The 27,490-nt window shown below is 39.0% G+C and overlaps 2 protein-coding genes across 4 annotated transcripts; both read right to left on the bottom strand.

Moving 5' to 3' along the window:
• LOC137055983 (serine/threonine-protein kinase pim-2-like) lies at nt 1-5,168 on the bottom strand. 2 transcript variants are annotated; one of them, XM_067429911.1, is made up of 7 exons: nt 4,920-5,168; nt 3,980-4,165; nt 3,730-3,824; nt 3,597-3,647; nt 2,959-3,340; nt 2,683-2,862; nt 1-1,864 (listed from the first exon to the last, which is right to left on the bottom strand). In XM_067429911.1, the coding sequence occupies exons 1-7, from the start codon at nt 5,137-5,139 to the stop codon at nt 1,773-1,775; spliced, it is 1,206 nt and encodes a 401-aa protein (XP_067286012.1). In that variant the 5' UTR covers nt 5,140-5,168; the 3' UTR covers nt 1-1,772. The 2 variants fall into 2 exon arrangements, with proteins under 2 accessions (XP_067286012.1, XP_067286013.1); XM_067429912.1 differs by having other exon boundaries at nt 1-1,495.
• Nucleotides 5,169-16,565: 11,397 nt separating this feature from the next.
• On the bottom strand, nt 16,566-21,764 carry LOC137055985 (serine/threonine-protein kinase pim-2-like). 2 transcript variants are annotated; one of them, XM_067429914.1, is made up of 7 exons: nt 21,516-21,764; nt 20,576-20,761; nt 20,326-20,420; nt 20,193-20,243; nt 19,555-19,936; nt 19,280-19,459; nt 16,566-18,438 (listed from the first exon to the last, which is right to left on the bottom strand). In XM_067429914.1, the coding sequence occupies exons 1-7, from the start codon at nt 21,733-21,735 to the stop codon at nt 18,347-18,349; spliced, it is 1,206 nt and encodes a 401-aa protein (XP_067286015.1). In that variant the 5' UTR covers nt 21,736-21,764; the 3' UTR covers nt 16,566-18,346. The 2 variants fall into 2 exon arrangements, with proteins under 2 accessions (XP_067286015.1, XP_067286016.1); XM_067429915.1 differs by having other exon boundaries at nt 16,566-18,069.
• Nucleotides 21,765-27,490: the final 5,726 nt, after the last annotated feature.

Genomic DNA, 27,490 nt, shown 5'->3' with positions numbered 1-27,490 from the left:
CAATAAGTGTGCATATATATTTATCAGTGTAAAAAATTAAATATAACAAAAAAGTCTCTTTTTGTTAAATGCCAGTTTATGTAAGATCAAATAGCCATTATAAGGGTATAAGAAGCTATACAAGAAATAAAGCAAACAATCCAGTCAAACATACAAAGTCAGTGCTAGTAGGCTACAACTATTAAACAAGCCTAAAAATACAAAGTTATGAAACTTCACTTTGCTCAAGCTCAGCCAAAATGATTTGCCAGTTAGACAAATTATATCTCATGTTTAACCACTACAGAGACATCAGAGTCAGCGGCAAACATCAGAAGAACCAGCTGAAGAAAGGCTGCTCTCAGAGGGGTTAAAGAGCGCTGAGCGCCCGGTGATCAACTGGATCTCACAACTCTGAAAACGGCAGATCAAATTCAAATAGGCGATCTCTTTATGAATAAACCACAGGTTTGAACTTTAAACAAGTACATTTAGTGAAACATTAACAGTAGTATTTTTAAATTACACTGGGTTTCTCCTCTGCTAATGACACTTGTTGTTTGGCACGAGATGCATTCTGGGATACCTGTCTGTCTCAAGTCGGCTAAAGTCACCTCTTGATGCATCCTTGATAAAAGGACACATCCGGGGATTTAAACTATTCTTGGCTAGATGTAAACTTTGAAATGGAACAGTATTGGGCAGCGACTGATGACGTTTAACAGAAGTAGAAGCGTTCAGAATACTGTACGGTAGTAAAGCAAAAATTAACTATCTGAATAAAATAATACTTGGAAAATTTGACTTCACTTTTCCGATGGATTATTTTAAATCAAATAACAGAATAAAAGAAACACATCTGAATTAAATGCCTATATTTTTTTAACTGAAGGGGTGTCAATAAACTGAATGAATTGATTGTAGCAACTCAGTTAGCTTAGGGGCTATGATGAATAATTAAAGCTTTGCAAATTAACAATTCCACGAATTATAAAAACATGAATTTAAAGGTGAAGTATCTAAAAACAATTCCATTAAATTTATGAGAAAAAATAAAATTTTCCCCGCAAAACTTTGTTCTCAATTTGTTCATGCTAAAAATATCAGTATTGCGTGAGCGTGTTTTAGCGTTTCCTGCAGGTTTCAATTTCTGTACAGACGAATCTTTTGCTTTTGACTACGAGTGAATCTCCAGTTATCACTGATGATTGTCGTTTGGACCTTTCTGGATTACAATCCGCCATCAAAATGACCAGTTTAAATATTCCAGCTGCTGTGAGTAAAGATCGGTCGTATATAAGGCGCTATATAAATAAAGATGACTTGTCTTGACGTTTAAAATCAAAGCAAATGTGGCTGTGATGACTGATGACTTCTTCCCAGTCTTGCAGTCTCTCGTGTTCTTGCTCAGACGTGGACAGGCTCTGAGTTCTCAGTCAGGTTGGGGTTGGACATCAGGCTTCGGCTCAAGTCTCGAGCTCAAGCCCTCCACCAAGGACAGCAAGTATGTTGTTTCCTATTCAATACAAAGATTATATGAACAAGTCAACTCATGAATCATGATTTTTAGAGTTTATTACACTGTATATTTCCCTGTTTATTACAGTAAAGCCGCTTTGAAATGATCTGTATTGTATGAAGCACTTCATAAATGAAGGTGACTTGACTATAACAAGAACGCAAATTTGAAATAAGACAAATGATAATAATCCTACTCTGTCTGTTACACTTCCTCACACCTGCTGAAATCACTGATCGAGTGAATCTCCTGAACTTCTCCAATCTACAGAAGGTCATCTCATCCATCTATGTCGTGACATCTGCTCTAACGTTGGCCGTTTAGTTGGATCCCGGGCTAGGCACTGGCTAATCAGATCCCTGTATTCTGTACAAATTTTAATAAGGAGTTAGTCATTCATCTATGAAAACAGCATCTAAAACATGATTATTATACTGTAAAATGTTCTTCAGCTTTACTTTAAAAGTGAAGTATGTAGTTTCTGTCACACTAGTGGCACAGGCCGGAATTACAAAATAAATAATATTTTCAAAAAACCTTGCAACGGCCCCTTTTGTGCATTACGTCTTCCCCAACATCACAAACACAGCTCTTGTTTAAGGTTCAACATATTAGGAATACTTTCAGCGGTGTTGCATTTGTCTTTATGAAAATGTATCTTTCTGAACGGGAGCATGACTATGATATATCATTAGCTCTGTTTTCTGTTCACCATCAGCTCAGTTTCTGTTCAGTTTTCTGTGTTGGTTGATTGTTTGTATTGTTCTGTATTTTTACTTGTTATTAATTTTTTGTTATTTTTTCCCTTTGTTGCACTTTGGGATTCTTCGGAATGAAAATTGCATTATAAATGAAATCTATTATTATTATTATTATTATTATTATTATTATTATTATTATTATTATTGAAGCGTGCTTTGTATCACAATGCTTTGTTCACTTTGACATGTTCATGACCTGTGTAAGGTATAAATGCAGCGAATTTTGTTTTTCACTTCTTTAGCTAAATTTCTTTTCCCATTGCTCCGCCTGCTACAGTAGCCACGCCCCAAACTCTCGCTATACGTTGAGCTATATATAAAAAAATCTTACATACTTCATCTTTAACTGTTTCTGTTCAGAGCCTTTGCTTTGTGTGTGTGTGTGTGTGTGTGTTATCAATGTTGTCAATATGATTCACTCACTTTTGGATAAGTTGTGGTACATTAATGGAATTTTGGCTTCTGTGATTTGTTTCCAATTGGGAAAGGGATGAAATACGTGCACCATAGTGAACAACAGCACTCCTAGAGCCCAGACATTTGCTGGTACGGCGTGGAAACGAGGTTCTGTTAAGACTTCAGGTGGGCAGTAATACGGTAGTCCTGTAAACAAGACATTTGCACATTGATGAGCTTTTTTTTTAAAGCATTTAATAATAAGTCACTACATTCAGGTTTTCACACTCTCAAAATGCTCACCAGCGTATGTTCTGCTCTCGTAGCCATCACTGCTAAATAGCTGACCGCAGCCAAAGTCTATCAGCTTGAGCTCCAACGTCCTTTCATTCAACAGGAAATTCTCCGCATGAATGTCATTATGAAAAACACCATGCTCGATGCAGACCTGTACTGCCAGCAGAGCCTGTCGCATGATGAACCGTGCTGTGGGTTCATACAGGATGGGTTTACGAACGATGTAGTCCCGCAAGCTCATGCAAGGCTCCGGGAACTCCATAACAAGAGTGAATTTTCCAGGATGTTCAAACCACTCGTATAGCTGTATGATGAGCGGGCTTATGGGTTTTCGCCTCATCATCAGCAGCAGCGCCACTTCTGTAACGAGAGGTTTGGGATGCCCAGGCTAGAGAAAAATATTAATCAGAAGGTTAGCTGAGTAAAAATATGAAGAAAATATATCACAGTATCTTTGAAAAAGTCCTTTTTTTTTAAAGTATCTTTTTAGATACATTCAAAAGAGCCTTTTCAGCTCAAAGTTATTTGGTGCCTCTAGGCTTATTTGTCAATCACATTTACACTTAATGCTTTCTACGGGTGTATTAACTACAGTAATCTGCACTGAAACGACTAAATACATATTCAGGTTTTGGCCAACTTACAATATAGAGATAACGATTGTTTTCAGTCTTGCTTAACTGCTTGATGGCAACCTGCAACAAAAAAGAAAGTTAGTTTGAAATATGTTTTGATGCATTCAAGAGCAAAATGTTTGAACAATTCAGTCAGATTTACCTTTTTGCCATCAAATTTGCGTGTTCCCTTGTACACGCTGCCAAATCCTCCGGATCCAAGCATCTCTCCCACATTATAGAGAGACTCAAAAGACTCTGAAAAACAAACAGAAAAATATGAGAAATATATGACCTACAAATTTTTTTTTTTAATATTTCCTCAAAACAAGCCATAAGCATTATTTTCAGTGAAAAACAAGATGACAATACTGTTTAAAACGATGTTGGAGAAATAATGATCAGCGATTTACCATCATTTAGCTTGACGCCGGAGGGATCTGACGCAGATGATGATGGCTCAGGATCAGGGGAAAAAGGCTCCACAACATCCACAGCACTACTGAGACAACAGCAGCAGACAGAACTCTTCATAGCCTTCCATACCCTCTTGAAGAAAGAACGAATTCTTTTCCCTTTCCCACATTCTGTAGGATTTTCTGAAATGAAGATTTTCATTTGAATGACGTCAAATTAAGCAACGATATAATGACATAACTTACATTTAACTTTGACATTTTCATCTGTAATGTTATAAATCCAAAGTAATGGAAATACTTCCAGGCTATCCTCCTGATTTCTAGATAATGCCTGCATAAATGTCCCAAAATCTTATTTTACAAATATTAGTGGTCACAATATAGTTATTTTTCTTGCTTTATCTGATCTTTTTGGCTTCATTTGACCAAATCAGTTCTGGTAATGGCAAATATAATATATTTATGTTATATTAAATACAATATATTTAAATAAACGTTAATTTTTAAATGCATAGCTATGTGTTATTTATGCCATAACCGACTCTGTAATATGACAGCCAGTTTGACAATTTTCTGTGTATTTGACAATTCAAAAGCAAAAAGTCTTGAAATAGAATTCTATTCTGGATTGTTTGCCGTCTGAGAAGCGGCTTTCTGTGCGCAAGTTTCGGGTGTGTGTCAGACAGCACAAGTACCACTGAGTTCATGGCTTATTGAGAATTAGATTTTGAATTCTCTCTGAATGTTCTGAAAATGTTCTGACGAATGTCCAATTAAAATATTTCTAAAACAAAAAAAAATGTCAGCGAAGTTGTGCTGAGCAACAGTAAATGTGAACGGACATTACCATGATAAAAACTTGAAGCAGTTATGCATGAAATAGCAAAATCTCTGTCTGTACACTTTACACTGGCCAGCCTTATTTCAGTCTCACCTGTTGAGATCTTGTTCAAGGGAGAAGCCTCCATGGCACCCTGAACATTTCGGCCATTAGAAGTCCCTGTTGGCTCGACAGGAACTTGACTTGGCAGCGGAGGGCACGACCAATCAGAGCTGTCAGACCTGCCCTGTTCCCTTCGGCTGTCCGATCCATCGCCACTCCACCTCCAAAGGACGTTGAATGAGCCTCTGCTGCTCAGGGACAAGGATGACATGATGCCCAGCGAAGAATCTGTGGAAGCAGTTCTTCTGGATCCGAAATGGCCTGAGTCGGGAAAATTTCAGACATCAAATCAGCCATTGAAAACAGAAATAGAAACGGAGCCATAACTTCTTTATTAAAAGCCTATTCTTACCAATGCAAGAGCATTTAGATGAAGATGAAGATGAAGATGAAGAGAATGGATGTTCATCCTCATCTGAGCTCTGTTGGCTGTCGCTCTGCAGCGTCCTGTCAGCCTGACCTGTGGACACAGAAACAGAAAACTCAGACAGAGACAGAGGTGCTAAATGTCTACAACTGAATTCTCACTGGTAAAAATGCCATTATGACTACACTGGGAACAATTTAAGATTGCTAATATTAAAATTGCTAATTATTTAAGTTATTAACAGTTTAACTAATCTGTCATGGGCCGATCCGGACTGAAATATTACGGAGGTAGAGGTGTTAGGAATATTGTATGGTAATAAAACAAAATTATCCAAATAAAATTATCTTTAGGCTATATGAATAAAATAAAACTTAAAAACGTTGCCTTCACTTTTCCGATGGATTCTTTTAAATCAAATCTATGAAATACATCTGAATTAAAGACTACGAGTGAATCTCCAGTTGTCACTGATGATTGTCGTTTGGACCTTTCTGGATTACAATCCGCCATCAAAATGACAAGTTTAATTATTTCAGCTGCTGTGAGTAAAGGCTATAAATGATCCGCCACCTGCAGCATCCTCAGATGCGATACTACTACTAGCCGGACTCCTTCTTTATACAGATGTGACGTAAAGACGCAAAGACATGCTCGAATTTCCAGCAGAAACCCACCAGTACCACTCAAATTATAAAACATTATTACAAGCTTACCGCTGTGAATCGGACTAAGGTAAGAAGATCATTTTGAACACTGGCTGGTTATGAACTTGCTCAAAAATTGATTTTGTCTTATTGAGATGTTTTGCTAACATTACCATTAAATTAAGAAAGCGTTATTTCTAAATGTTCCCTGAATGTTCAAAACGTCCAGTTTTTTTCAATGTTTCAAAAATGCTTTTCTCTTGGTTAAAGAAACATTCTATTTTATAATTTTGCATTATGGGAAAAATTACTTTTGAATTTTCTCTGAATGTTCTGACGAATATCCAATAAAAATATTTCACACACAAAAAAAGAGAAAATTTCAGCATAGTTGTTCTGAGCAACAGTAAATGTGAACGGACATTACCATGATAAAAACTTGAAGCAGTTATGCATGAAATAGCAAAATCTCTGTCTGTACACTTTACACTGGCCAGCCTTATTTCAGTCTCACCTGTTGAGATCTTGTTCAGGGGAGAAGCCTCCACGGCACCCTGAACATTTCGGCCATTAGAAGTCCCTGTTGGCTCGACAGGAACTTGACCTGGCAGCGGAGGGCACGACCAATCAAAGCTGTCAGACCTGCCCTGTTCGCTTCGGCTGTCCGATTCATCGCCACTCCACCTCCAAAGGACGTTGACTGAGCCTCTGCTGCTCTGGGACAAGGATGACATGATGCCCAGCGAAGAATCTGTGGAAGCAGTTCTTCTGGATCCGAAATGGCCTGAGTCGGGAAAATTTCAGACATCAAATCAGCCATTGAAAACAGAAATAGAAACGGAGCCATAACTTCTTTATTAAAAGCCTATTCTTACCAATGCAAGAGCATTTAGATGAAGTTGAAGATGAAGATGAAGAGAATGGATGTTCATCCTCATCTGAGCTCTGTTGGCTGTCGCTCTGCAGCGTCCTGTCAGCCTGACCTGTGGACACAGAAACAGAAAACTCAGACAGAGACAGAGGTGCTAAATGTCTACAACTGAATTCTCACTGGTAAAAAATGCCATTATGACTAGCAACACTGGGAACAATTTAAGATTGCTAATATTAAAATTGCTAATTTAATCATAAGAAATATTTGTACTCAAAACACATTTAACAGATTATTTAAGTTATTAACAGTTTAACTAATCTGTCATGGGCCGATCCGGACTGAAATATTACAGAGGTAGAAGTGTTAGGAATATTGTATGGTAATAAAACAAAATTATCCAAATAAAATTATCTTTAGGCTATATGAATAAAATAAAACTTCAAAACGTTGTCTTCACTTTTCCGATGGATTCTTTTAAATCAAATCAATGAAATAGATCTGAATTAAACGCCTATATTTTTTTAACGGAAGGGGTGTCAATAAACTGAATGAATTGATTGTAGCTACTCAGTTAGCTTAGGGGCTATGATGAATAATTAAGGATTTGCAAATTAACAATTCCACGAATTATAAAAACATGAATTTAAAGGTGAAGTATCTAAAAACAATTCCATTAAATTTATGACAAAAAAAAAAAATTCCCTGCAAAACTTTGTTCTCAAATTGTTCATGCTAAAAACATCAGTATTGCGTGACTACATGTATTTAGCGTGTTTTAGCGTTTCCTGCAGGTTTCAATTTCTGTACAGACGAATCTTTTGCTTTTGACTACGAGTGAATCTCCAGTTGTCACTGGTGATTGTCGTTTGGACCTTTCTGGATTACAATCCGCCATCAAAATGACAAGTTTAATTATTTCAGCTGCTGTGAGTAAAGGCTATAAATGATCCGCCACCTGCAGCATCCTCAGATGCGATACTACTACTAGCCGGACTCCTTCTTTATACAGATGTGACGTAAAGACACAAAGACATCCTCGAATTTCCAGCAGAAACCCACCAGTACCACTCAAATTATAAAACATTATTACAAGCTTACCGCTGTGAATCGGACTAAGGTAAGAAGATCATTTTGAACACTGGCTGGTTATGAACTTGCTCAAAAATTGATTTTGGCTTATTGAGAACATTTTGCTAATGTTAATATTAAATTAAGAAAGCGTTATTTCTAAATTTTCCCTGAATGTTCAAAACGTCCAGTTTTTTCAGTGTTTCAATTTTTTTTTAAATTTGGTTAAAGGAACATTCTATTTTATAATTTTGCCTTATGGTAACGTTACTTTTGAATGTTCTGAAGAATGTCCAATTAAAGTATTTCTAAACAAAAATAATAATAATAATTTTAGCAAAAAATTTCTGAGCAACAGTAAATGTGAACGGACATTACCATGATAAAAACTTGAAGAAGTTATGCATGAAATAGCAAAATCTCTGTCTGTACACTTTACACTGGCCAGCCTTATTTCAGTCTCACCTGTTGAGATCTTGTTCAGGGGAGAAGCCTCCACGGCACCCTGAACATTTCGGCCATTAGAAGTCCCTGTTGGCTCGACAGGAACTTGACCTGGCAGCGGAGGGCACGACCAATCAAAGCTGTCAGACCTGCCCTGTTCCCTTCGGCTGTCCGATTCATCGCCACTCCACCTCCAAATGACGTTGTACGAGCCTCTGCTGCTCAGGGACAAGGATGACATGATGCCCAGCGAAGAATCTGTGGAAGCAGTTCTTCTGGATCCGAAATGGCCTGAGTCGGGAAAATGTCAGACATCAAATCAGCCATTGAAAACAGAAATAGAAACGGAGCCATAACTTCTTTATTAAAAGCCTATTCTTACCAATGCAAGAGCATTTAGATGAAGTTGAAGATGAAGATGAAGAGAATGGATGTTCATCCTCATCTGAGCTCTGTTGGCTGTCGCTCTGCAGCGTCCTGTCAGCCTGACCTGTGGACACAGAAACAGAAAACTCAGACAGAGACAGAGGTGCTAAATGTCTACAACTGAATTCTCACTGGTAAAAATGCCATTATGACTAGCAACACTGGGAACAATTTAAGATTGCTAATATTAAAATTAAATGTTCCCTAAATGTTTAAAACATATTTTTTCTTGGTTAAAGGAACGTTCTAGTTTATACTTTTTCATTATGGTAACTTTACTTTTGAATGTTCTCTAGATGTTCTGAAAATGTTAGACGAATGTCCAATTCAAATCTTTTCCAAAAAAATTAAGAAACTTTCAGCGAAATTGTTCTGAGCAACAGTAAATGTGAACGGACATTACCATGATAAAAACTTGAAGCAGTTATGCATGAAATAGCAAAATCTCTGTCTGTACACTTTACACTGGCCAGCCTTATTTCAGTCTCACCTGTTGAGATCTTGTTCAGGATAGACGCCTCCACGGCACCCTGAACATTTCGGCCATTATAAGTCCCTGTTGGCTCGACAGGAACTTGACCTGGCAGCGGAGGGCACGACCAATCAAAGCTGTCCGATCCACTCCTGGATCTGGAGTGGCCTGAGTCTGGAAAATTTTAGACATCAAATCAGCCATTGAAATTAGAAATAGAAATGGAGCCATAACTTCTTTATTAAAATACTATTCTGACCCATGCAAGAGCATTTAGATGAAGATGAAGTGAGCGGATGTTCATCATCATCTGAGCTCTGTCGGCTGTCGCTCTGCCGCGTCCTCTTCCTGTCAGCCTGACCTGTGGACACAAAAACAGAAAACTCAGACAGAGACGGAGGTGCTAAATTTCTGGGAAGGGCCTGGATCTGGGTCGGGTCTGGCAGCGGATCGCGGTCATCAGAACTGGGTCCCCAAATCTCCTGACCAGCCATCTGAGAGAAAGCAGCTCTTCTGGATCTGGAACGCCCTGAGTCTGGAATATTTCACATATCACATAATGTTAGTTGGTCATTTTTCAATAATAATCAATACACAATGTCAGTGATCAATGTCAGTGAACAAATATTGTTACTATAGTTACGTTACTCAAATTGAAAAGTTTTATTTCATATGCAAGGAATCAAATACATGTGATCACTAAGCAGAGAACATTGGGGAATTTTTAACCTTACACAATTTTCTTCACATTAATGTAGTCAATCATTGTACAACATCAAACCATAAACAAGTGAAAACCAAAAGCACACTCACCTCCTCTTTCACCCATCATGTGAGCCATCGACATCCTTCGAGTGCAAACTGCAATAAAAAACAACACAACACAAAACACAATACAATACAAAATACAATAATCTACAACTCTCCTTAGAAATACTGCCTCCCAAAATAAAAAAATTAAACAAAATTTTTTAATAAAACTCCAAACTCCTTCTAAAATAATAAAAGAATAATAAATTAAAAGTATCTTCAAAGATAAAATGAACAAAAATATAACTTTTTAAAGGATATTATCTTCCGATGTTCTTCAAGAATAAAAGTCTCTCCGAAATTTGCTTCAAAATCACAAAATCAGCAGCACAGAAAATATTCTGCAAGTGCGTGAATTGGTCAATTGAACCAACAGATAGCGATCGGTTCGCGTGTGTATATTTGTATTCAGAATTCATATCACGCGTCGCTATAGCAACTAAAATGCACGCGCATGTCTATGGTATATGCGTTCAGAATTCATAACACACGTCGCTGTAGCAACAAAAATTGCACGTGCATGAGCAGAGCACGTGATCACACATCCAATCTGAATACTTTATTAAATAGCTACAAACTTAACTTTGACGTTTTTTAAAAATAAGATGTATGGTTTCTGAACAGTCATTATTATTATTATTATTATTAGACTATTATTTTCGGTGGAATTATTTTTCCACCGAAAATAATACAAAAAATGAATCATTGCACAAACGCCTACAGTCTAATGGATTGAGTCGTTGCTTCTGTCCAAAATGCGCAAAACGGCACAAGGGAGGACAAATGTGGACATAATCTTATTATAAAGTCTATTCATTTAATTCGCCCTTTACTTTGGCAAGCCAGTTTATCTTTAATTGTTACATTTTTCCCAGCGCTACTCGTAGGCTAATTGCATTTTTACTGGTAAGAACTGAATTAGAGAGCTCAACAACTGAATTCTTACTAGTAAAAATGCAATTACGACTAACACTGGGAACAATATAAGATTGCTAATATTATATGAGAGAAAAGTTGTTTAATGCAGCTTCCATGACGCTTGAAAGTTTGAAAAATGTAAAAATCACATGAAAGCAAAAAAAAAGTAAGTTCTTAAAAATCAAACTAATAATCCAGAAACAAACAGAATTCCCCTTTAAACTTTTTTCAACCAACTCATTTAAAAAAACAAACAAACGTTAAACCTCCTGTAGAGTATGACTGCATTGAAGATTTCCTGCTGTTCCAATTCTTTTTTCCATATCAATTTAAAATGAAGAGAGTCAATAGATTTAGACTCTTCTATACCTGTGGTTCTTTACAGCTAGCATTCTACATTATGGAAAGTAACCCCATTTTGAGCACTGCAAATCCAGATGAGCAGTGCTCCAGCACAAAGATAAGAAAGATTACCTGATTCTGGATAGCAAAACACGGCTTTTCCAAATCTAGACCAAACTTTTGAACAACTGGGTCCTGGACAGGTTTGAGAAGGATTGTTCTGGGGTACTGTGCTCTGTCAAAAGCTTTTCTTGGTGCATTCAGTTCATTTTTCCTCATTGGAATGCAAGTTTTATACTTTTTAAAGTATACTTTAGACATGTAAAATCATCATGTGCAGTACATGAGATCATGTAAAATATAATGCCTAACATCTATCTAAAATATAAGTCACTTAATATTCACTTTTTTATTGAACAAACTCAACATTACATTTTCAATCATGCAGATGTTCAGAAAGAGCTTGAACAAGGACATAAATAATATAAAACGTATTTGAAATTTTTTTCACTGCTAAAATATACCATGTTTATGTGCCATTTTTTGTATCTGTCTTGCAATAGTTTTACAATAACACGACAGTGGGACAGGTATCTCACAGTAACTGTGACATACAATGGTGAACAATCTGAAGGTATAATGAGCGACAGGACCAGAATGAACAGATATCAAGAGATAAAGGCATTCAACATACATTCCTAAGTTCTAGGAGAACAAATATGCAAGAAAGCATTAGACTTTAGGTGAAAATCATAAACGCAGAGAAATTGCAGCTTGACAGTTCAAAAGATACTCAGAGAAAGGGCAAAAGATTGACCAATAATCTTCTGAATCTCCATCCAGTAAACTCTGATCATATCACAATCCCAGAATACTTGCATTTGTGTGCCATTAGATAATGTAAATTGAACATGGCAGTTTTTATTGTTAAAATGACAAAATGAAATCTAATTCAAGACAAATTGACACAATTAAAACACATATGTCTTTATTTAACAATTTTAAACATTTAACCAATAAACTTTAAAATGATCTGAGAATATAACACAATAAAAGACTTTCACAATAGAAAACACTTCATGGTTTGTGTACAAATGTCTCCAAACATCAGTGAAACCTGAACCAAAAAGTGAAAATTCATGATGAAATGTAATAATGGTGCAAAGAGTGATTAATGGTAAAAACCTAAACAACCACAACAAAACAAACACTGCATGAATGGTCTGATTGTCATAAAGAAAATTAACCATTTCCAAAAACACATTACATGGATAAAATGCTGAACTCCTCCAGCACTCAATTGAAGGGTTTGACGATTTTCATGGAGATGTAGTTCTGAAAATACTGAAGTCTAAACATCACCTTTGTGAAAGGATTGATGAAGTGTGTCCTTACTGGTAATGAATACAACAAGATCCCACTGAATGATAGCACTAAAGATGCCTTTACACAGCCGAGTTAAGGCGGCTCTAAAGCGGGTCTGTGTCTGCTCAAAATTCTGTGTAAAGACGCAAAGCCGCATTAAAGCAGACTTAAAACATGCCGTGTCTGACCCACCACGGCCCCTGGTATCAAAGGCGACATAGAAACGGTTTTGATTCAGTGTAAATGAACGCGAACTTGTGCCCTCTTAAACTACATTGTTGTCGTGACAACCACCTGTCAGCCAGAGCTGCGTTTCCCAAAAGCATCGTAAGCCTAAGTTGATCATAAAAACAATCGTACGAGTGATCTTAATATTAAGATCTGTTTCCCAAAAGCATCCTAACTTAAGTAGCACTAGACAAATGATCGAGTGCTCTGGAGTAATTGTGAAGTGTATCGTAAGAAGAGAGAGTTATGAGGTCACCTACAGGACAACCGGCAGATTACACCTTTAACTTTATTCAAGTGCAAGAAAAAAAAAAGAATAAAATAAGTAATGTATAAAACATACTTCAAAGACTGGGAAAAATAGGATAGGATAGAATAGGATATTGATTTCGTCGTGATTGATTTTGTCTTTTTGAAAGGTATCTTTTTTTTTCCAGCCATTTTGTCAGTGCCTCAGCCTTTAGGTAGTTGCTTTATATAGACGTGTTTTGATTGCTAATTCACATCAGATGACAATTATTAGGTGAACCGTTCAGAGGAAACGATTCCATATAAGGTTATATGTATATAATAATAAGGTTATATTATATATAGAGTTTCGGATTCATATTGGGCTCATCTCTGCCTTTTCCAGCAGGTCTCCCATCTGCTTCCTTCTCAATCTCCAAAGTCAGCTCCATCTTTCCCTGAAAAAAATAAAACGATAAAAAAGGCCCCATTAAATAAAGCTCAACATGAAATGACATCCACAACCCATATGATCAAACCAAGTGACGTGTACTCAAAGGGGTAATTCACTGCTGGCAAAATGGGATTTAAATAAAAGTTGGCTGCCTATGCAGTAGAAAGGTAGCCTGACGTGGTCATACTCAATTCTAGTATGAATATGAGTCTGAAACTGCTCCATTGGGCTGTGATTATGAGGCGTGTTTTGTTCGGGGATAATTACTCCTCTATGGAGCAAGGGCAGACCGAACTGCCCAACCTAAAAATATTGTGGGCGGGGCTAAGTTCGGCTGGCATCCAGGCTAGTAGAAAGGCTTTTAGGCAAACAAGTCAGAAAACCTCAACACCCATAATGCACTGGGCATGGTGCAGTCCAAAGCCACTCCCAATGTGCTTCTACTGAGTCAAATACTGTCTTGCTTGAGAAGGAAATACTTTTTAGAAAACTTTTAGTCACAAAAGTGTTCAGTTGTTCACAGTACATGTTTAGCCGGACTGAGTTATTTCTGGTATTCAGTGAAGGATCCAGAGTATTAAAGGCTGCAAAGAATATGGAGAGAAAGCTGCGATGGAAAATCTGAAAAGCATCTGTGTGTGTCTCAATATCAAACAGGATGACTATGAACAGGGTTCTCAATTAACACCCGCCAACCAACCCGCCAAATGCGGGTTCAAATTACCGGAAAGGTAAATACCGGAAAGGTATTTATTTTCAATAAAAAAAATAGAAAATATTAGAAAAGGGGAAATAAAGCGTTTAACATGTGTTTAATAATAAGTTTCTTAATAAGTTTCTCGGTTAAAGGGTAGTCAATGTAAGCAGACATGTGCTGAATTAGAGATGATAAAAGTGAGTGGGTCCAATATCATTGGTCTTAAAAAGTGGGTGGGTCTTGTCCCACCCACACACAATGGTTCCGACGCCCATGTATGTATATATATATATATATATATATATATATATATACACACACACACACACACACAAACACTACCAACATGACAACAAATCAGGACAGGTTGAAAATTGATTAACACATTTTTATAAGAGAAACATTTTTTATCAGGATTTAAAGGGGTCATATAATTGTACATGGACTTTTAAAAGCTGATTGTATGGAAATGTGTGTTGGCAGTGCATGTACACAACCGTCCTATAATGATGAAAAAATCCATCCAGTGTTTTTTTTAATCTCCTTATATGTGTTCCTGTCTCAAATCAAGCCAACGCCACACAGTCGGACACCCCTCCCATGACTGTTGATTGACAAGCAGCGTTTCATCTAGTGATCGACCAATATTGTTTTTTTTTTTGTTTTTTTACCGATACCGATTATTTGTATGCTTATGTGTCGATAACCGATAATATAGAGCCGATATTTACTTATTGCGCTATTTCTGTTTTTTACAATTACAGCAACAGCACTGAACTGAGCTTTTTTTTTCAGAGTCATTTTTGCAGTTTCACTCGCTTACACAGAACAAGACATTTACATCATTAAATAGTCTGATTTTTTTTAATACAGTGCAAAGTCTTTTTAACATTAATGCTGTTTTACCTTTTTATTTATAAATAAGGCCATATTAACAACAGGCAACAGGCATTTATATAGTCTAATGTTTTCAAATGGAGAACATAAATGAGATTTGAGTCTATCAACTCCACATAACTATGAGCATAAATATAATAATTCATTTTAAACTACAGTTTTAAAATGTTTATGTGTTTAATAGACTAAAGAGTGAATATTCTCTGGAATATGCAAACATTGTAAAAGCTATGCTGTATTCGCTGGTTTGTTTACTTTTCTTAAAGTGTCAATCTCATCTACGGTATCAAAATGAATGTTTGTGCCAGTCTATGAAATGCTGATGACAGAGCGCTGTTTTCATCTCTGCGTTTAACTTAACGTTACACGTCTTGCGGAGATAGGCATAATAATTAATTTTCAGGGAGCTGTAATTAATTCGAAGTTATATAGCAGACGTTAATATAATTTAAGGAGTTTTAAACGAGTCGGTCTTGTTTACATACAGTGACTAGCCTATATGCGGGAGCAATGCGACTGAGAATTAACACAGAGAGAGAAATAAGTTTGGCGCTTTTATTTTCAACATGCTCTCATTCATGGCTGTTTTATTTCATTCATGTGAAGTTACATCTTTATTGTGACATGATGACGGATTATCTGACTGACTCCGTCAGTGAGTTCGCCTCTAACGTTACCTAGCGCCAACTACATAACTATACCATCATCTCATTACATCCTATTTGAGGTTATCTCAATTGTGCATTACTGTTATGTTAAACAAAGTTGATTAATTGAGGGATTCAGGTTATTTTACCTTTGAACACCGCTGTTGACTCATCATCTCCCTTCACGCTGTCCTTTAATGGCGCGCGTATGGAATTCTAAAAACGTCCACAAGATGGCGCCGATATATGGGTCGATCACTAGTTTCATCCAGGTTTCATCTCAGACCAGAATGAACAGAAAAGTGACTTTATTAAAAAGTATTGTTGTTAAATATTGTAGACATCGCTCCGATTAAAATCCACGTGAAAACTGCCGTGAAAGCTTATATTTAACGAAAGAAAATCACGTGAATGGGTAGCGCGGCTAACTTACGGTTCTGTGGACGACGTGGTTCTGAAACTGTTGCGTGCTGCAGCGCGTTCTTCATCGCGTCACTCAGCTCGCTCTAATCCTGTTATCTATATCTCTGTATGTGTATTTTAAACTACAGTATTAAAAAACACCACTCTGCCTCATTTCATTTTCATTTAAAACAATCTTAAACATATTAATAACCACACAAATGTGGTTCAGGTAATGCGTACCTTTATTATCTTCACTGCATGTATATTTATGACAAAACAAAATATAAAAAACAACCCTGCCGCTTTTTGTTTACTTTTTTTATTAAAAAATATATAAAACAATATGTGGTTCAGACAATAAGTGTGCATATATATTTATCAGTGTAAAAAATTAAATATAACAAAAAAGTCTCTTTTTGTTAAATGCCAGTTTATGTAAGATCAAATAGCCATTATAAGGGTATAAGAAGCTATACAAGAAATAAAGCAAACAATCCAGTCAAACATACAAAGTCAGTGCTAGTAGGCTACAACTATTAAACCAGCCTAAAAATACAAAGTTATGAAACTTCACTTTGCTCAAGCTCAGCCAAAATGATTTGCCAGTTAGACAAATTATATCTCATGTTTAACCACTACAGAGACATCAGAGTCAGGCGGCAAACATCAGAAGAACTAGCTGAAGAAAGGCTGCTCTCAGAGGGGTTAAAGAGCGCTGAGCGCCCGGTGATCAACTGGATCTCACAACTCTGAAAACGGCAGATCAAATTCAAATAGGCGATCTCTTTATGAATAAACCACAGGTTTGAACTTTAAACAAGTACATTTAGTGAAACATTAACAGTAGTATTTTTAAATTACACTGGGTTTCTCCTCTGCTAATGACACTTGTTGTTTGGCACGAGATGCATTCTGGGATACCTGTCTGTCTCAAGTCGGCTAAAGTCACCTCTTGATGCATCCTTGATAAAAGGACACATCCGGGGATTTAAACTATTCTTGGCTAGATGTAAACTTTGAAATGGAACAGTATTGGGCAGCGACTGATGACGTTTAACAGAAGTAGAAGCGTTCAGAATACTGTACGGTAGTAAAGCAAAAATTAACTATCTGAATAAAATAATACTTGGAAAATTTGACTTCACTTTTCCGATGGATTATTTTAAATCAAATAACAGAATAAAAGAAACACATCTGAATTAAATGCCTATATTTTTTTAACTGAAGGGGTGTCAATAAACTGAATGAATTGATTGTAGCAACTCAGTTAGCTTAGGGGCTATGATGAATAATTAAAGCTTTGCAAATTAACAATTCCACGAATTATAAAAACATGAATTTAAAGGTGAAGTATCTAAAAACAATTCCATTAAATTTATGAGAAAAAAATAAAATTTTCCCCGCAAAACTTTGTTCTCAATTTGTTCATGCTAAAAATATCAGTATTGCGTGAGCGTGTTTTAGCGTTTCCTGCAGGTTTCAATTTCTGTACAGACGAATCTTTTGCTTTTGACTACGAGTGAATCTCCAGTTATCACTGATGATTGTCGTTTGGACCTTTCTGGATTACAATCCGCCATCAAAATGACCAGTTTAAATATTCCAGCTGCTGTGAGTAAAGATCGGTCGTATATAAGGCGCTATATAAATAAAGATGACTTGTCTTGACGTTTAAAATCAAAGCAAATGTGGCTGTGATGACTGATGACTTCTTCCCAGTCTTGCAGTCTCTCGTGTTCTTGCTCAGACGTGGACAGGCTCTGAGTTCTCAGTCAGGTTGGGGTTGGACATCAGGCTTCGGCTCAAGTCTCGAGCTCAAGCCCTCCACCAAGGACAGCAAGTATGTTGTTTCCTATTCAATACAAAGATTATATGAACAAGTCAACTCATGAATCATGATTTTTAGAGTTTATTACACTGTATATTTCCCTGTTTATTACAGTAAAGCCGCTTTGAAATGATCTGTATTGTATGAAGCACTTCATAAATGAAGGTGACTTGACTATAACAAGAACGCAAATTTGAAATAAGACAAATGATAATAATCCTACTCTGTCTGTTACACTTCCTCACACCTGCTGAAATCACTGATCGAGTGAATCTCCTGAACTTCTCCAATCTACAGAAGGTCATCTCATCCATCTATGTCGTGACATCTGCTCTAACGTTGGCCGTTTAGTTGGATCCCGGGCTAGGCACTGGCTAATCAGATCCCTGTATTCTGTACAAATTTTAATAAGGAGTTAGTCATTCATCTATGAAAACAGCATCTAAAACATGATTATTATACTGTAAAATGTTCTTCAGCTTTACTTTAAAAGTGAAGTATGTAGTTTCTGTCACACTAGTGGCACAGGCCGGAATTACAAAATAAATAATATTTTCAAAAAACCTTGCAACGGCCCCTTTTGTGCATTACGTCTTCCCCAACATCACAAACACAGCTCTTGTTTAAGGTTCAACATATTAGGAATACTTTCAGCGGTGTTGCATTTGTCTTTATGAAAATGTATCTTTCTGAACGGGAGCATGACTATGATATATCATTAGCTCTGTTTTCTGTTCACCATCAGCTCAGTTTCTGTTCAGTTTTCTCTGTTGGTTGATTGTTTGTATTGTTCTGTATTTTTACTTGTTATTAATTTTTTGTTATTTTTTCCCTTTGTTGCACTTTGGGATTCTTCGGAATAAAAATTGCATTATAAATGAAATCTATTATTATTATTATTATTATTATTATTATTATTATTATTATTATTATTATTATTATTATTATTATTATTGAAGCGTGCTTTGTATCACAATGCTTTGTTCACTTTGACATGTTCATGACCTGTGTAAGGTATAAATGCAGCGAATTTTGTTTTTCACTTCTTTAGCTAAATTTCTTTTCCCATTGCTCCGCCTGCTACAGTAGCCACGCCCCAAACTCTCGCTATACGTTGAGCTATATATAAAAAAATCTTACATACTTCATCTTTAACTGTTTCTGTTCAGAGCCTTTGCTTTGTGTGTGTGTGTGTGTGTGTGTGTTATCAATGTTGTCAATATGATTCACTCACTTTTGGATAAGTTGTGGTACATTAATGGAATTTTGGCTTCTGTGATTTGTTTCCAATTGGGAAAGGGATGAAATACGTGCACCATAGTGAACAACAGCACTCCTAGAGCCCACACATTTGCTGGTACGGCGTGGAAACGAGGTTCTGTTAAGACTTCAGGTGGGCAGTAATACGGTAGTCCTGTAAACAAGACATTTGCACATTGATGAGCTTTTTTTTAAAGCATTTAATAATAAGTCACTACATTCAGGTTTTCACACTCTCAAAATGCTCACCAGCGTATGTTCTGCTCTCGTAGCCATCACTGCTAAATAGCTGACCGCAGCCAAAGTCTATCAGCTTGAGCTCCAACGTCCTTTCATTCAACAGGAAATTCTCCGCATGAATGTCATTATGAAAAACACCATGCTCGATGCAGACCTGTACTGCCAGCAGAGCCTGTCGCATGATGAACCGTGCTGTGGGTTCATACAGGATGGGTTTACGAACGATGTAGTCCCGCAAGCTCATGCAAGGCTCCGGGAACTCCATAACAAGAGTGAATTTTCCAGGATGTTCAAACCACTCGTATAGCTGTATGATGAGCGGGCTTATGGGTTTTCGCCTCATCATCAGCAGCAGCGCCACTTCTGTAACGAGAGGTTTGGGATGCCCAGGCTAGAGAAAAATATTAATCAGAAGGTTAGCTGAGTAAAAATATGAAGAAAATATATCACAGTATCTTTGAAAAAGTCCTTTTTTTTTAAAGTATCTTTTTAGATACATTCAAAAGAGCCTTTTCAGCTCAAAGTTATTTGGTGCCTCTAGGCTTATTTGTCAATCACATTTACACTTAATGCTTTCTACGGGTGTATTAACTACAGTAATCTGCACAGAAACGACTAAATACATATTCAGGTTTTGGCCAACTTACAATATAGAGATAACGATTGTTTTCAGTCTTGCTTAACTGCTTGATGGCAACCTGCAACAAAAAAGAAAGTTAGTTTGAAATATGTTTTGATGCATTCAAGAGCAAAATGTTTGAACAATTCAGTCAGATTTACCTTTTTGCCATCAAATTTGCGTGTTCCCTTGTACACGCTGCCAAATCCTCCGGATCCAAGCATCTCTCCCACATTATAGAGAGACTCAAAAGACTCTGAAAAACAAACAGAAAAATATGAGAAATATATGACCTACAAATTTTTTTTTTGAATATTTCCTCAAAACAAGCCATAAGCATTATTTTCAGTGAAAAACAAGATGACAATACTGTTTAAAACGATGTTGGAGAAATAATGATCAGCGATTTACCATCATTTAGCTTGACGCCGGAGGGATCTGACGCAGATGATGATGGCTCAGGATCAGGGGAAAAAGGCTCCACAACATCCACAGCACTACTGAGACAACAGCAGCAGACAGAACTCTTCATAGCCTTCCATACCCTCTTGAAGAAAGAACGAATTCTTTTCCCTTTCCCACATTCTGTAGGATTTTCTGAAATGAAGATTTTCATTTGAATGACGTCAAATTAAGCAACGATATAATGACATAACTTACATTTAACTTTGACATTTTCATCTGTAATGTTATAAATCCAAAGTAATGGAAATACTTCCAGGCTATCCTCCTGATTTCTAGATAATGCCTGCATAAATGTCCCAAAATCTTATTTTACAAATATTAGTGGTCACAATATAGTTATTTTTCTTGCTTTATCTGATCTTTTTGGCTTCATTTGACCAAATCAGTTCTGGTAATGGCAAATATAATATATTTATGTTATATTAAATACAATATATTTAAATAAACGTTAATTTTTAAATGCATAGCTATGTGTTATTTATGCCATAACCGACTCTGTAATATGACAGCCAGTTTGACAATTTTCTGTGTATTTGACAATTCAAAAGCAAAAAGTCTTGAAATAGAATTCTATTCTGGATTGTTTGCCGTCTGAGAAGCGGCTTTCTGTGCGCAAGTTTCGGGTGTGTGTCAGACAGCACAAGTACCACTGAGTTCATGGCTTATTGAGAATTAGATTTTGAATTCTCTCTGAATGTTCTGAAAATGTTCTGACGAATGTCCAATTAAAATATTTCTAAAACAAAAAAAAATGTCAGCGAAGTTGTGCTGAGCAACAGTAAATGTGAACGGACATTACCATGATAAAAACTTGAAGCAGTTATGCATGAAATAGCAAAATCTCTGTCTGTACACTTTACACTGGCCAGCCTTATTTCAGTCTCACCTGTTGAGATCTTGTTCAAGGGAGAAGCCTCCATGGCACCCTGAACATTTCGGCCATTAGAAGTCCCTGTTGGCTCGACAGGAACTTGACTTGGCAGCGGAGGGCACGACCAATCAGAGCTGTCAGACCTGCCCTGTTCCCTTCGGCTGTCCGATCCATCGCCACTCCACCTCCAAAGGACGTTGAATGAGCCTCTGCTGCTCAGGGACAAGGATGACATGATGCCCAGCGAAGAATCTGTGGAAGCAGTTCTTCTGGATCCGAAATGGCCTGAGTCGGGAAAATTTCAGACATCAAATCAGCCATTGAAAACAGAAATAGAAACGGAGCCATAACTTCTTTATTAAAAGCCTATTCTTACCAATGCAAGAGCATTTAGATGAAGATGAAGATGAAGAGAATGGATGTTCATCCTCATCTGAGCTCTGTTGGCTGTCGCTCTGCAGCGTCCTGTCAGCCTGACCTGTGGACACAGAAACAGAAAACTCAGACAGAGACAGAGGTGCTAAATGTCTACAACTGAATTCTCACTGGTAAAAATGCCATTATGACTAGCAACACTGGGAACAATTTAAGATTGCTAATATTAAAATTGCTAATTATTTAAGTTATTAACAGTTTAACTAATCTGTCATGGGCCGATCCGGACTGAAATATTACGGAGGTAGAGGTGTTAGGAATATTGTATGGTAATAAAACAAAATTATCCAAATAAAATTATCTTTAGGCTATATGAATAAAATAAAACTTAAAAACGTTGCCTTCACTTTTCCGATGGATTCTTTTAAATCAAATCTATGAAATACATCTGAATTAAAGACTACGAGTGAATCTCCAGTTGTCACTGATGATTGTCGTTTGGACCTTTCTGGATTACAATCCGCCATCAAAATGACAAGTTTAATTATTTCAGCTGCTGTGAGTAAAGGCTATAAATGATCCGCCACCTGCAGCATCCTCAGATGCGATACTACTACTAGCCGGACTCCTTCTTTATACAGATGTGACGTAAAGACGCAAAGACATGCTCGAATTTCCAGCAGAAACCCACCAGTACCACTCAAATTATAAAACATTATTACAAGCTTACCGCTGTGAATCGGACTAAGGTAAGAAGATCATTTTGAACACTGGCTGGTTATGAACTTGCTCAAAAATTTATTTTGTCTTATTGAGATGTTTTGCTAACATTACCATTAAATTAAGAAAGCGTTATTTCTAAATGTTCCCTGAATGTTCAAAACGTCCAGTTTTTTTCAATGTTTCAAAAATGCTTTTCTCTTGGTTAAAGGAACATTCTATTTTATAATTTTGCATTATGGGAAAAATTACTTTTGAATTTTCTCTGAATGTTCTGACGAATATCCAATAAAAATATTTCACACAAAAAAAAAGAGAAAATTTCAGCATAGTTGTTCTGAGCAACAGTAAATGTGAACGGACATTACCATGATAAAAACTTGAAGCAGTTATGCATGAAATAGCAAAATCTCTGTCTGTACACTTTACACTGGCCAGCCTTATTTCAGTCTCACCTGTTGAGATCTTGTTCAGGGGAGAAGCCTCCACGGCACCCTGAACATTTCGGCCATTAGAAGTCCCTGTTGGCTCGACAGGAACTTGACCTGGCAGCGGAGGGCACGACCAATCAAAGCTGTCAGACCTGCCCTGTTCGCTTCGGCTGTCCGATTCATCGCCACTCCACCTCCAAAGGACGTTGACTGAGCCTCTGCTGCTCAGGGACAAGGATGACATGATGCCCAGCGAAGAATCTGTGGAAGCAGTTCTTCTGGATCCGAAATGGCCTGAGTCGGGAAAATGTCAGACATCAAATCAGCCATTGAAAACAGAAATAGAAACGGAGCCATAACTTCTTTATTAAAAGCCTATTCTTACCAATGCAAGAGCATTTAGATGAAGTTGAAGATGAAGATGAAGAGAATGGATGTTCATCCTCATCTGAGCTCTGTTGGCTGTCGCTCTGCAGCGTCCTGTCAGCCTGACCTGTGGACACAGAAACAGAAAACTCAGACAGAGACAGAGGTGCTAAATGTCTACAACTGAATTCTCACTGGTAAAAAATGCCATTATGACTAGCAAAACTGAGAACAATTTAAGATTGCTAATATTAAAATTGCTAATTTAATCATAAGAAATATTTGTACTCAAAACACATTAAAAAGATTATTTAAGTTATTAACAGTTTAACTAATCTGTCATGGGCCGATCCGGACTGAAATATTACAGAGGTAGAAGTGTTAGGAATATTGTATGGTAATAAAACAAAATTATCCAAATAAAATTATCTTTAGGCTATATGAATAAAATAAAACTTCAAAACGTTGTCTTCACTTTTCCGATGGATTCTTTTAAATCAAATCAATGAAATACATCTGAATTAAACGCCTATATTTTTTTAACTGAAGGGGTGTCAATAAACTGAATGAATTGATTGTAGCTACTCAGTTAGCTTAGGGGCTATGATGAATAATTAAGGATTTGCAAATTAACAATTCCACGAATTATAAAAACATGAATTTAAAGGTGAAGTATCTAAAAACAATTCCATTAAATTTATGACAAAAAAAAAAAAATCCCTGCAAAACTTTGTTCTCAATTTGTTCATGCTAAAAACATCAGTATTGCGGTACTACATGTATTTAGCGTGTTTTAGCGTTTCCTGCAGGTTTCAATTTCTGTACAGACGAATCTTTTGCTTTTGACTACGAGTGAATCTCCAGTTGTCACTGATGATTGTCGTTTGGACCTTTCTGGATTACAATCCGCCATCAAAATGACAAGTTTAATTATTTCAGCTGCTGTGAGTAAAGGCTATAAATGATCCGCCACCTGCAGCATCCTCAGATGCGATACTACTACTAGCCGGACTCCTTCTTTATACAGATGTGACGTAAAGACACAAAGACATCCTCGAATTTCCAGCAGAAACCCACCAGTACCACTCAAATTATAAAACATTATTACAAGCTTACCGCTGTGAATCGGACTAAGGTAAGAAGATCATTTTGAACACTGGCTGGTTATGAACTTGCTCAAAAATTGATTTTGGCTTATTGAGAACATTTTGCTAATGTTAATATTAAATTAAGAAAGCGTTATTTCTAAATTTTCCCTGAATGTTCAAAACGTCCAGTTCCCTTATCGAGGGAACTTCCCACTGCGTCGAAACGCTTTGGGGATGCTCCCTAAGCATCAGCGAATCTGAAGCCTGAATAAACACTAGTCCAATCCGATTGGTCGTGCGTGATGACGTCATTGTGACGGCGTACCCGGAAGTATAAAAGGGGAGCCGGCGCATAATGGCGGCAGTTATTGCTCTTCAGCATAGCGCTCTCTGTTTGGTCTGTCTATTTACTGTTGTCTGTCCAGTTGCGAGTGTGTGTGTGAGTGAAAACTTTATAGTAAAAGTATGGAAGGAAAGAGCGGATTTAGACAGTGTGTGCATCCGTGTCCCCGCTTCATCTCGGGATCGGATACACACCTGTTATGTGTGCAGTGTCTGGGTGTGCAGCACGCTCGGGCGGCTCTCGAGGGAGCCGCCTGTGAGCACTGTGAGCGGCTGACACTCAGGCTGCTCCGCTCTAGGCTGGCCGTGTTCGATGAGACCGGCCAGCCTCGTGAGCCCCAGGGTTCTGGACCCGCGGTCGCTGAGGCGTCGCGGCGTCGCAGATCATGGGGCTCACAGCGGGATCTGTCCGAGGGCTTTGGGACTGCTGCGGCACTTTCCCAATCCTCCTCGGACAGTTCCGATGATCTTCCTCCCCGTGTGGAAGCCCGCTTTGCGGCTTCTTCCCCCGGGGCGGAGGGTCCGATGCTCGTTCTCTCCGGTTCTGAGGAGCCGGAGGGCGCGGGCATCGGGGCGGGGGATGAGGTTTTTCCATCGCCTCATCCGCCCGCCCAGGAGGAATTGGTCGAGGTGTTGACCCGGGCTGTGGCTAAACTCAACATTGAGTGGCCACAGGAGGAACAGGAAGTTCGGCCACCCAGTAGGCTGGATGACCGGTTCCTCGCACACCGGGTCCAAACACCGCGCCGGGGTTTGCCTTTTTTCCCCGATCTGCACACCGAGGTGTGTAGATCGTGGAGGAAGCCCTATTCCTCGCGTGTCTCTAATCCCCCACTGTTGGACTATTCCAACGTTCTGGGGGCACGCGAGGCGGGCTATGGGGCGATGCCGCGGGTGGAGGATGCTCTCGCGAGCTATCTTTCGCCCGAATCGGCATCGTCCCTTAAAACCCCGGTGCTGCCCACCAAACCCTGTCGGGACACCTCAGGGCTGGTGGGCAAGGCTTATATGGCGGCTGGGCGGGCTGGTAGTGCGCTGCACACTCTGTCGATCTTGCAGGCCTACCAGGCTGACCTTCTAAAAGAGCTGGATGAGGGCGAGGGTCCCTCTCCGGAGGACGTACTGGAACTCAGGAAGGTCGCGGATTTGTCTCTCCGTGTTACCAAGGAGACGGCCCGTGCCATCGGCCGCTCCATGGCAGCTATGGTGACAACGGAGAGACATCTCTGGCTGAATCTGTCGGGGATAAAGGAGAAGGACAGATCCTTCCTCCTGGACTCCCCGATCTCGCCTTCTGGTCTGTTTGGGGACGCGGTTAACTCCGTCGTCTCCAGACACCAGGAGGCGAAGAGACAGTCAGCGGCCTTCCAGCAGTACCTCCCTCGCCGCTCTAAGCCCGGGAAGGCTGGCCCTAGCGGGCAGCCTCAGCCGCCGACCAGCTCCTCCTCGCATCGTCAGATGCAAAAAGAGAGCGTCGCCTCTAGAGCCCCTCCTCCGGGAGCTTGGCAACAGAGGCGGCGCGCTCAACAGCAGCCTTCCGCTCCGAAGGGCGATCTGAGGAACGTCCTTCAGGCGCGAAAGGCTGCCGCAAAGAAGTCCTAGCCTCGGCAGGACTTCTCAGGGCGGTCCCTCCCGCGAGGGGGCAACCGAGGTTGCTTCCTTCGCGGCGCCCTGGGGAAATCGATGTGGTAATCCCGCCGTCTACGACGCTTCGGGCCACATCGATTTCCCGCGAACGCACGCTGCTCCAGCCGCCTCTGGAAAGACCTGCGGCTGGGCAGCTGGCGCGTCCGCACACAGAGACTCGTCCCCAACCACTTCCTGCCGGGCAACCGCTTCAGGGGGTCGGGGACGAGGCTCGTGTAACACCCGACGCCAGCCTCGAGAGGCTGGTTCCCTTAGTAGATTATCTCGGCGCATGGAAATGCCTTCCGAGTGTATCCACATGGGTCCTGCGCATTGTAGAAAATGGGTACAGACTGCAGTTCGGTCGGCCTCCCCCTGGGTTCAGGGGGGTGACCTGGACTACAGTGGTACCAGAGCGGGGTCGGGTAATGGAACTAGAAGTAAAGACCTTACTGGCAAAGGGGGCCATAGAACATGTTCCTCCGCCAGAGAGGGAGTCCGGCTTCTACAGCCGGTACTTTATAGTTCCCAAAAAGGATGGAGGGTTGCGTCCGATTATAGATCTAAGGGATTTGAATCGGTCTCTAAGGAGGTTCAGATTCAAAATGCTCACTATCCCCATGATCGTGAGTCAGATCCAGTCCCAGGACTGGTTCGTCACGATAGATCTGAAGGACGCATACTTTCATATCTCCATCCTTCCATGTCACAGGAAGTTCCTGAGGTTCGCTTTCGGGGGCGAAGCGTACCAATATCGAGTTCTTCCCTTCGGCCTAGCCCTCTCCCCACGCACATTCACAAAGTGCATGGATGCAGCCCTGGCTCCTATGAGGCTTCAGGGCATCCGTGTACTGAATTATATCGACGACTGGCTCATACTGGCCCAGTCGTACGATATGGCGGTTCGGCATCGAGATGTCGTTCTAGCCCACATAAAGTGCTTGGGGCTGAGACTCAACACGAACAAGAGTGTGTTGACGCCGTCCCAGAGGACTACGTTCCTAGGGGTAGTATGGGATTCGACGACGATGCGGGCACAATT

The sequence above is a fragment of the Pseudorasbora parva genome, chromosome 21 (genome assembly GCF_024679245.1).
Source record: "Pseudorasbora parva isolate DD20220531a chromosome 21, ASM2467924v1, whole genome shotgun sequence".
Lineage (NCBI taxonomy): Eukaryota > Metazoa > Chordata > Actinopteri > Cypriniformes > Gobionidae > Pseudorasbora > Pseudorasbora parva.
The sequence above is the reverse complement of the archived record's forward strand: the minus strand, read 5'-3'. Positions and strand labels throughout refer to the sequence as shown.

Coding starts and splice junctions, on each gene's coding strand:
- LOC137055983 (XM_067429911.1), bottom strand. CDS start 5,139: ATGTCATCCTTGTCCCTGAGCAGCAGAGGCTCATTCAACGTCCTTTGG. Junction 3,825..3,979: donor CGGCGTCAAGCTAAATGATG/GTAAATCGCTGA, acceptor TTTGTTTTTCAG/AGTCTTTTGAGTCTCTCTAT. Junction 3,341..3,596: donor ACAATCGTTATCTCTATATT/GTAAGTTGGCCA, acceptor ATTTTTCTCTAG/CCTGGGCATCCCAAACCTCT.
- LOC137055985 (XM_067429914.1), bottom strand. CDS start 21,735: ATGTCATCCTTGTCCCTGAGCAGCAGAGGCTCATTCAACGTCCTTTGG. Junction 19,460..19,554: donor CGAGAGCAGAACATACGCTG/GTGAGCATTTTG, acceptor TCTTGTTTACAG/GACTACCGTATTACTGCCCA. Junction 18,439..19,279: donor GTACCACAACTTATCCAAAA/GTGAGTGAATCA, acceptor AAATTTGTACAG/AATACAGGGATCTGATTAGC.